At 57.4% G+C, this 10,640-nt stretch overlaps 1 protein-coding gene across 1 annotated transcript in view; it reads left to right on the plus strand.

The window, feature by feature from the left end:
* The window catches only part of ADCY1 (adenylate cyclase 1), a 50,586-nt gene that overhangs the window by 21,539 nt on the left and 18,407 nt on the right, over positions 1-10,640 (plus strand). Inside the window, exons 7-14 of the mRNA XM_019626566.1 lie at positions 193-334; positions 1,660-1,815; positions 5,839-6,024; positions 6,961-7,101; positions 7,740-7,886; positions 8,472-8,718; positions 9,810-9,925; positions 10,115-10,212. Of these exons, the coding sequence (XP_019482111.1) occupies positions 193-334; positions 1,660-1,815; positions 5,839-6,024; positions 6,961-7,101; positions 7,740-7,886; positions 8,472-8,718; positions 9,810-9,925; positions 10,115-10,212 (1,233 nt within the window). The remainder of the gene's footprint in view (positions 1-192; positions 335-1,659; positions 1,816-5,838; positions 6,025-6,960; positions 7,102-7,739; positions 7,887-8,471; positions 8,719-9,809; positions 9,926-10,114; positions 10,213-10,640) is intronic.

Below are 10,640 nucleotides of genomic sequence, written 5' to 3' on the forward strand. Positions count from 1 at the left end.
CTCCGCTGCCTCCCTCCTGCCCCGGGCTCCTCACGGCCAGGGGAAGCCGCTGCCACCACCGCGGGGCCTGGGGCTCGCACGCTGGCCAGATTAGCGGGGGGCCCAGGCCCTCGGCCACTCAGGGGAGGCCGTGCCCTGAGTCTGAGCAGTGGGGTCACGCTGGGCCCCCAACCCCTGCTTCCTTTTCTGCAGGAAGGTTCACATCACAAAGGCGACGCTCGCGTGCTTAAATGGCGACTATGAGGTGGAGCCGGGCCACGGGCACGAGAGGAACAGCTTTTTGCGAACTCATAACATCGAGACCTTTTTCATTGTGCCCTCGCATCGGCGAAAGGTGGGCACCGGCACCCCTGCCTCGGGTGGCTGTGTGACCTCAGAACTGACTGCTCCTGCCTCTGCTGGGGCCGCTGCTTCTCCAGGCCTGGAGCTCTGGGGCGGAGGGCGTCCTGCTGCCCCCGGCCGCCCGGCCCTTTGCCTTTGTGTGGGGGGAGGGGCCGGCGCGCGAGGCAAGTCCGAGCCATGTCCTCAGAGGCAGGGCCCTCCCGCGTCCTCTTCCTGCATCCTCACCGGGCCTTCACTGCCTCTCCTGCAAAACGGGCTTGAGAGCACCCTGCAGGCGTCATGGATGGGGGTGCACTGTGCCCTGAGGGGTGCCGTGCACATGGAGGGCTGCGACCATCTTATGTGGGGCACTCAAGTCACCCTGCCCAGGGAAAGTGATCTGGATGGGATGGAGGGTGACGGAGCTGCTTCCAGGCCTGAGGTGAGGGTCAGGGCTGAGGTGAGGGTCAGGGCTGAGGTGAAGGGTCAGGGCTGAGGTGAAGGGTCAGGGCTGAGGTGAAGGGTCAGGACTGAGGTGGCCCAGCACTGCTTTAGGTCACAGCGGGCTGGGCAGGATGGAGAGGTCCTGGTATGTCCGTGGGTCAGTGCTCAAGGCCCCGGGATGCAGTGGTCTCCATGTGACTTGGGGTCCTGGGGTGAGAGTGGCACAGGCTGGGGAGGAGGAATGGGGTGCGGGGTGGGCTTGGCACGGAGATTGGCTCCTGAAAGGGAGTGTGAGGAGGGGCGTAGGTGCTGGCGTGGCCTGGAGAAGGGCCAGGTGAGAGGTCGGCCTGGACCCGGGAGGGCTGGCGTCCCCCCAGAATGTGGGGGGTAGAGGGCAGGGGCTGAGGAGGGAGGCCAGCGAGCCACTGGGACTCAGGGGGCTGTGCGTGGGGAGTTAGCCTAGATGCCCCGCGTGGGAGCCCCGTTTCCTCCAACAACAGCATCCAGCGAGGTGGCGGCAGTTGGTACAAGGAGCTGCCCCCTTTGGTGAAGTTTGGGGTGAGGGGAGAGAATCGGGGACGGGCAGAGGGACGCCTTTGTAGGAGGCACTGAAGTCCCAGGGGAAGGTGGGTGGGAGTGGTCCCGGCTGGCGGGTGCCGTTCCTCAGCCTCGCTGGCCCAGGCGGGTGACGCCCAGGCTTCCATGCTGTCCCCGACCCGGGCCTGGGCAAGTCGCCCCGGGTTTCCCAGGTGGTGGGTGCAGTTGGGAGCCAGACTGCTGTCCCTGTGCGTCCCCCGGCACGGCGCTTGAGCAGAGGCCCCGTCCCATCGCAGCCGCGCTCCGGCCAGCCGAGAGGCGGGCGCGAGCTCACGTGCGTGTGCCGTGTCCGCACAGGTGTTCCCGGGGCTGATCCTATCGGACATAAAGCCGGCGAAGAGGATGCGGTTCCGGACGGTGTGCTACCTGCTGGTGCAGCTCATGCACTGCCGGAAGATGTTCAAGGCGGAGATCCCCTTCTCCAACGTCATGACCTGCGAGGACGATGACAAGGTAGGGCGCCCCGCCGTCCGGGCAGCCGCAGAGCTGGGCTGCTCCGCTCCCCGCAGAAGCCTTCCTCTCGTTCTGCACGTTCCGCCGCGTGGCGCCCCACGCCTCTGTGGACGCACGCGAGGCCGAGCTCCCGCCCCTCCGTCTGTGGGGAGCGTCCCTGGCCGTCCCCTCCCGTGGGCTCCTGTCTGGTGTCCTGCGGTCCCGCCCTTGGTCGAGTGCTTCTGCCCGTCCGTCGGGCGTCCTGCAGGGTGGCCCCGCTGTACCATTTTCGGTTTTGCTTCTTGGGTTGGTGACAGCCACCTTCGGCTCTTCTGGCCTCCGCTGGGCTGTGCAGGGAGCCTGGGTGGAAGTCTGGAGCTGAGTGCGGGGATGTGGGGTCCTGAGCGTCCACTCAAACCACATGCGCCTCGTGTCTGTCACCCAGGCCAGAGACCCCGGTCCCCTCCAGGAAAGGCCGTCCCCTCGGGCAGGAGGGCTCTGTCCCAGGAGCCTGGGGTGGGGTCTGGCCACCAGCGCTTGGACGGCAGCTTGGCGTGTCCTCCCCGTGTCCCGGCCTGGCCCCGCGGGACGTGCAGCGTCCGTGACCCGCGTCCTGCTGCCTGAGCTGTGGCCCCTCGACCCCCATGGCCATTTTCTCCGCTTCTGGGTTCTGTGCCTTTAAAAGGGAGCTCATCCCTAGTTTTACAGGCTTTTTGGGAAAGTCCACCACTCTCACTCGAGGTGGCTCATGGCCTCAGGGATTCTGTGGCTCTGTGAACTTGTGCACGTGGGGACGTTATGTGGAATCCCCTCAGGAACCCCGTGGGTGTGGATTCCGCAGGACGCGGGCCTCCCCTCCACCGGGCACTGGAGGCTGCACTGAAAGCCTGGCAGTGCGTGCATGTGTGTGTGCGCGTGCGTGTGCGTGTGTGTGTGTGCATGCACGCGTGTGTGCATGCGTGTGTGTGCGCGTGCATGTGTGCGCGTGTGTGCGTGCATGTGTGTGTGTGTGTGTGTGCATGCGCACATGTGTGCGTGCTCTTCCCACAGGGCGTCTCGCTGACAGCCGCGCTTCCCCAAGGCCCCCCCAGGCGGCGTTTGCCGGTGGAGCCTCTGGGCCTGGTGCTCAGCAGGCTTGGCTCTCACGTGTCCCTGCCCGGCTGGCTCCGTGGGAACCGGCTCCCAGACACAGGCCCGCGGGGCCCACCCGCCGCTCCCCGCCCAGGCTCCCACGTCCGGGCGTTTCTGGCCCCGTCCTTCCCTGACCTCCGGGTCAGCTCTGTGCGGTCCCAGCATGTCTGTGGTTAACAGACCTGCCTGGAGGTTACAGCAGGAGAGCTTCCCGGCCCCTCGTGGCCGCACGTCCGGAACAGAAACACTGCCCTGACCACGGCCTTCTCTCCCCTCTCGGACTCCGCCTGTCCCCCCAGGACTGGGACTCCGCGAGGGGAGTGAGGCACCCACTCAGGCACACAATTTAAGCACGTCCCAAACTCAGTACCAAGATAAATAATGGTCAGTGCAACATATATCATCAAATTTAACCTGAAAGACTCCACAGGGAACAAAACCCTCAGAATTTTCGGTGAACCCAGGACCGCTCAGCAAGGCGGGTGGGGGAGGCGGTCACTCCCGTTTGGTCACCGACGGGCCCCTGAGTGAGACCTGGCGGCCTAGACACGCCTGGCCGCCATGCTGACCTGGGATGGGCCATGTGGCTTGGCGAGCCCGCAGCGTGGGCCTCCCTGTCCCTCCCGGGAGGAGTGGCCCCCACTCGAGCCTCAGCAAGCCCCACCCCACCCAGTGGCTCTGAGACGCCTGGCTGGCCTCTCTGGCCGCCTTCTCCGGCGGTCCNTAAGTGAGGTCATATGGTGTTTGTCTTTCTCGGTTTGACTTATTTCACTGAGCATAATATTCTCTAGGTTCATTCGTGTTGTCGCAAATGGTAAATAATCACTTTAAATGTGAATGGTAAATACACCAATTAGAAGATGGAGACTGATGTAGTGGCTTAAAAAAAGACCCAAATAGGTTTTTCACAAGAAACATACTTTAAAGACACACAGAGATACATTAAAAATAAAAAGACGTAGGAAGAGATACCGTGCTAGCACCAATAAAAGAAAACTCAAGTAGCTACCTTAACTTCAGACAAAGCAAACGTCAGATCAAAGAAAATTATCAGGTGGAGATAAAGGGTCTATGCCTAATGATGGAGTCACTTCACCAGGACATAACAATCTTTAATGTGCACGCAGTTAATAGAATCTCAGAATACGTGGGCAAAAACTGGTAGAGCCGCAAAGAGAAATTGATGAATCCAGTTACAGTGGGAGACTCCAACACCCTCTGTCACTAATGGACAGACCCAGCAGGCTGAAAGTCAATAAAGGTAGTTGCACTGAACAGCGTCACCTGCCACCCGGATATAGCTGACATCTGCAGATTTCTTCATCCCACAACAGCAGAATACACTTCTGAAGCTCACATGGAACATTTACCAAGATAGACCAGTTCTGGGCCATAAAACACAACTTAGGTTTAAAAGAATTGAAATCATATAAAGTATGTTCTCAGGATCAAATGGAATTAAACCCGAAATCAATAGCAGGAGATAGATAGTAACTGGAAAATTACAAAATATTTGGAGATTAAGCATAATTCTACTGACACATGGATCAAAGAAGTCTCAAGAGAAATTTACAAATATTTTGAACTAAATGAAAATAAAAATACAAGTTATATATTTTCAAAATCTGTGGGATGCAGCAAAAGCAGTGTTTAGAGGGAAATTTATATCACTGAGTTCATACATTAGAAAAGAAGAACAATCCAAAACAGATAACATCAGCTTCCATTTTAGGAAACTAGAGAAAGCAGAGCAATGTAAACCTAAAGCAAGCAGAAGAAAAGAAACAATAAAATTAGAGCACAGATTGATGAAATTGAAAACAGGTAAGCAGTAAAGAGAACCAATGAGGGCCAGCTGAGTGGCTCATTTGGTTAAGAGCTCGCGCCTGGAAGGTAACGTAGGGGGACCCTGAGTGACCTTGGGCAGGTGCAACACCAAACGCATGATCCATGAGACGAAACATCGGTAAGTCGGACCTAATGAAAATTTCAAAATTCTACTCCATGGAAGAGGCTATCATGAGAAGGCAATCCACAGACTGAGAGAAAAATCTTTACAAGTGATGATACTGCAGCCGTGGCTACATGAAATCCTCTATTTGTCAAAACTCACAGAATGTGTAACACATAGAGTGAACTGTGACTCTAGTTAGTAATGACTCAGTGTAGGTGACAGATGATTCACACCCTAAACCAGGGTGTTAACAGTTGGGGCAGCTGTGTGGGGATGGGCTGTGGGGGTGTGTGGGGCTCTCCCTACTGTCTGCTCAATTTATCTGCAAACCCCAAACTGTCAGTTAATTTTTTTTAAAAAAAGCATTAGCTTCTTAACTTTGAGCACTAGTATTGTAAAATAGCCCTTAAAAAAGGAACATGAGAAACCGTGATATCATTAAAAAAAGAAGAAAATTTATTGCTGTCGTTTCACAAGAGAGACGACCTTTCAGCTCCACAGAATGAGGAAAGATGTGGTCTCAGTGGGGGAGCGGAGCTGGAGCTCCCTGGTGGGACCCCTCACTGACCTTGTTTCCTTGTGTATGACGGCTGGTGACAACATTGTCCGAGCCCGAGCTGGGACCTCTGGCGTCCCACTCACAGGCTGTCCCCTTGCCTGCAGAAGGCTTGGCCTCGGTGTGGGTCGAGCCCCTGGGGCAACACTCGGCCTCTGTGTCCAAAGGGACGACCTTCGCACCCAGGGCAGCTGTAGGTCCCGTGGGTCCCTGAGGAAACCAGCCCGCCCACCCGCGGCTGGGCACAGTTGCCAGGCTGTTGCCTTGTTGATGTGGGATCAAGTCCCTGATCCCACCGGGGTACAGGCTGGTACCCCACCCGGGAAGCTCACCCGCTGAGTGTCCCTGCCCCCCCAGTCCTTGCACCCCCCAAACGCAGTGACCTGTGTGTGCTCCTGTCCAGGCTAAGAAGTGCATCTCCGCCCACCTCAGCACGCTGGCCGATTTTGCCATCGAGATGTTCGACGTCCTGGACGAGATCAACTACCAGTCCTACAATGATTTCGTGCTCCGCGTGGGTATGTGGCGCCCAGCCTTCCCGGCACGCGGGCTCCAAGGGCTGGCGACCTGGGCACACCCGCTAGGAGCGGTCAGTAGGCCAGCCCCTGGCCTCCCAGAGGGAGGGTGTCACCGCTTAGATGGACAGCTGGGGCACACAAGGACAGCTGTCTCTGGGAGCTGGGCATCAGTGCCTTAGTAACTGGAAGGGCTGTTGTCCAGCTCAGGACACATTTCAAATCTTGGTTATCATGGAGACGCTTAGATGCACCTGAGTCCACACTTAGCTGGAGAAAAGGGCTTGTTCCCATCAGCCAACCCCAAACACTAGGGCCGAGGCCGCGGTGCAGACGCCCAGAGAGAGGCTCACGGGGGCCCAGCTGTGCAACTCAGGCGGGTCCTTGTCCTGCTGGGCCCCCTTCCCTTACGACCGGGCACCTCGTGGCTCTCCCGGCCAGCCGGACCTCGNGGGGGAGCCCCATTGTCTGTCCTTTGAATGTTCCATCATGTCGGATGGTGAATTGTCCAGGGCGTTGTGGGTCCTCTGGGCCCCTCTGCTTTGTGTGGGTGGGACAACCCTGGTGTGGACTGCCAGCGCCTCGGCAGTTTGGGTGATGAGAAAGCGTGTGTCCATGACCGCAGCAAAGGCAGAAAGTGGACGCTGGGTTCATACTTGTGAAAGGTGGTGCGGCCGATGTCGTTCAGGACAGTTGGGGGCCAGTGCCCTGGGAAAGGGATGGGGCTCAGCCCCAAATACACAGGATAAGCAGGGTTTAGCCAAGGAGCAGATGGGGGCTGGTAGATAGGGAGACATCACAGGTGTTGGGGGGTTTCTGGTCAAATTGACCAAATGGGATTCTTGTTGAGGGCGGGCCAGGTGGTCCCACGTCACCTGGAGGGTGGTCAGATGTCAGGGGCAGGGGCCTGGCTGCACTAGCTGAGCAGGGACACCCCAGAGTCAGGGCCTGGTTGAGAAGAGGTCTCAGAGTCTGGTCCGGGAGAGCATCTTGTCACATGGAGGCGTTAGTCTCACGGAGGCTGCACCCCGCAGGCAGAGGAGGAGCGAGACGACATGGAGAGAGTGAAGCTGGATAACAAAAGGATCCTCTTCAACCTCCTACCGGCCCACGTCGCCCAGCACTTCCTCATGTCCAACCCCCGGAACATGGTGAGCTGGCGCGTGGCTGGGCGCTGACAAGCGGGGTCCCAGGTCCCAGCTGGAGGTCCGACGGGTTGGCCCTCCCATCACGTCTCTGCTTAAAGTCACAGAGCATGGTCATTTCCAAGCCCTTGGCCACACCGAAGTTGAGGGGTCCCCTCAGCCACCCCCAGGGTCAGGGAGTGCCTGGGCCAAGCCCCTGGGACACACGAGGCACCCCAGAGTAGTGTCCTCCGTTTGCTCCCAGGAGAGAGCATAGCGCCTATCGTCCTCAGGAGGAAGGACAGCTGCTTCAGTCACCGGGGCAACTGTGGTTTGGGCTGGTCAGAGCTTCCTATGGCCACACCTGCCCAGTAAAGCTTGGGACCCCCTGGACCCACAGAGCAGGGCTGACCAGCACTGACTCACAAAGGAAGAGGCTGGCTAGAGGGTCAGCTTGCCTGGCTTGGCCTGAAATAGATCCCGGGGCTCACTTCCTTCCGGCTGGGCCTTGGGCCGGGCAGAGTCCTCCCTCTGCACCCCTGGTCTCCAACATGGGGGTGGGGGAGCTGGCCACAGGGCTCTGCACGCACTGTGCCGACTGACCTCTGGTGGTCCCCAAGCCCTCTGAGCCCTGCACCGCTGCTGACCTGACCTTTGCCCCCCAGGACCTCTACTACCAGTCGTACTCGCAGGTGGGCGTCATGTTTGCCTCCATCCCCAACTTCAACGACTTCTACATCGAGCTGGACGGCAACAACATGGGGGTGGAGTGCCTGCGCCTCCTGAACGAGATCATCGCCGACTTCGACGAGGTAAGGGCGCCTCGCTGTCCCCGCCAGCCCCACCGTGGCGGCGGGGCATCCGGTGCTGGGCAGCGCCACCTTCTTCCAACTGAGTCCTGAGCTGGACCCAGGACCAGACCACGTGCCCTGTGGGAGGGCGGGGAGAAAGCACATGGCTTCTGTCGCTTGGGGCGCAGACCGGCCGTGACATTTGAGGAGTCTTAGCCGTAGGGTTGGGAGGAAGGCTGCCAGGGTGTGGCTGAGGGCACTGGTCTGCAGCCCGGGCGAGAGTGCCTGTCCCCTGACTTTTAAGTACGACCTCGGGCTGGGCGACCTCACCTACAGGGTGGATGGTGGGTGGGCAGCGGGTCCTTGTGTCCTCCAGCCCTCCATCCCTCCCACGGAGGCCCGTTCTCCTCCCGGTGGTCGTGAGCTGGAGGGCAGGGCACGTCCTGCACCTCTCAGTTCTGCCCAGACATTACCTGGTACCCACAGCAAAGCAGACATTGCTTTCTGATGCGCTCGTCCGCTCTGTGGTTGCTCGGGGCGGCGATCGCTGTCGTGACTTGTCTAAAATGTTATGTAACGTTGAACAGTTTTGTGTTTTAAACGAAGCTCATGGAGAAAGACTTTTACAAGGACCTGGAGAAGATCAAAACCATCGGCAGCACCTACATGGCTGCAGTGGGGCTGGCGCCCACGGCCGGGGCCACGGTGAGTGCCGTCCGGGGAGCCCTGGGGGGATTGGGTCCTAACGCTGCCCCAACTGCCCTGGGGCCCTGGACAGGCTCCGCTCAGGGCCTCGCTCTCCACTCTGCGCTGCATCAGGGCAGCGGCCTGTGGGCCATCTTGTCAGTGACCAGCTGACCAGACACAAGGTCCTCCGGAGAGTCAGCACAGAGGCCGGTCTCTGGGCCTTCCTCCATTCCCGCCAGCCCTGCCGNCTGTATCAATTGATACGATCATGGGAGTTTCCTTCTTTAACCTCAGTATGGTGAACTGCGTTGATGTTGAAGTATTTAAACAGCCTTGCATCTCTAGACATGGTCATGGTGTATAATTCTGTTTATATATTGCTGAATCCTATTTATTAATCTTTTGTTGCAGGTTTTTGCATCTTTATTCATGAGTGATATGGCCTATAGCTGTCCATTTTTGTACTTTCTTTGGTTAATATTGACTTTATAAAGTGAATTTGGAAGTGTTGCCTCCTCTTCCATTTTTCTGGAAGAGATTGTATAGAATTGTTGTTAATTCTTCTTTAAACATTTGGTAGAATTCTCAAGTGAAACCACCTGGGCGTAGAGATTAGTTTTTCAGGAATTTTAAAATTGTGAATTCAATTTTTTTAGTAATGATAGGGCTATTCAAATTGCCTTTCATGTTGGGTGACTTGTGGTAGTTTGTGTGTTGTTTGAGGAATAGCTCACTGATCTAAGTTGTCACATTCATGCGTGCAGTGCTGTTCATACTATCTTCTCATTATCCTCTTGATGTCTGTGGGTTCTGTAGTAAAATTACATTTTATTCCTGAATTTGTTAGTGTCTTTTCTTTGTCACACTTGCTGGAGATCTGTGGACTTTATCGATATTTTCAAAGAACCAGTTTTTTGTTTCATTGCTCTGTGCTGGGCACTGCCCTCACTGCACTCGTGTGGGCCCTGTACCCTTCCACACGGAGCCGCCCAGGAGTTGCCATGTAGCCTGCACTTACAGACGCAGGAGCCCCACCGCTGATGATGAGCTAACCCGCCTGGGTTTGCACGGCAGCAGGTGGTGGAGCCCCACCCCGCCAGGCAGCAGTGCGCCAGGGTGCAAACCGAGGGCGTGCGTGGTGGTTTAATGACACCCCTTTCTCTCCACGATGGCCGCAGCGCAGGGCGTTGAGAACAGCGTCTGAAAAACTCAGAAACCGCTCGTCTTTCTCCACAAACGTTGTCTACACCACCCCAGGCACCCGTGTCAACAGGTACATCAGCCGCCTCCTAGAAGCCCGACAGACGGAGCTGGAGATGGCGGACTTGAACTTCTTCACCCTGAAGTACAAGCAGGCTGAGCGGGAGCGAAAGGTGGGTGACCGGGTCAGGAGTGCCCAGGAGTCCCACACGCGATGCCCTTCTCCCGGTCCGGTCTGGTCCAGCGGGCGCGGGGCTGTCCCTGTTGGTGCTGCAGGGGCTCTGGGCACTGGCGGTGCCCTGGGGAAGACGCATGCGGCCCTGGGGACGGCAGCACCGCCTGTGCGTTTTGTGTGTCTGCAGTACCACCAGCTCCAGGACGAGTACTTCACCTTCGCTGTCGTGCTCGCTCTCCTCCTGGCTGCCTTATTCGGCCTCGTCTACCTACTGATAATCCCACAGTGAGTGTGACGCCCCGACGGTCTGTCGGTGGGTGGGTCTGGGGTGTCCTGTCTGTGCACATCATGGCCCAGCGTTTGGGGGCCACACGAGCCACACAGCAGCTCTGCTGACTCAATAACTGGCTTTTCCAGCCTTGATGGCGATGTGTGCGGCCACCCACGCTCAAGGTTTGATTTCCAGTTTTGTAACTCTGAGACATGACGTTTAAGGTGTGTCTGTCACACAGCGCACCACTGCCTTCCTGACAGCTTCTGAGGGAGAAAATCAAACGGCACCAAATGGGCACCTTGTTTCTAGGTGCGTGTCATTTTCAGAAGCATTAAAAAGGAGGAAAAAGAGTCTCTGAAGAGGAAGAAAAATATAGTGATTTTAATAACATTTAATCATTATGAGTCAAAGCAAGTTTCCAGAAAATGCATGGATGCCG

This window comes from Hipposideros armiger, unplaced genomic scaffold (genome assembly GCF_001890085.2).
Source record: "Hipposideros armiger isolate ML-2016 unplaced genomic scaffold, ASM189008v1 scaffold_685, whole genome shotgun sequence".
NCBI lineage: Eukaryota > Metazoa > Chordata > Mammalia > Chiroptera > Hipposideridae > Hipposideros > Hipposideros armiger.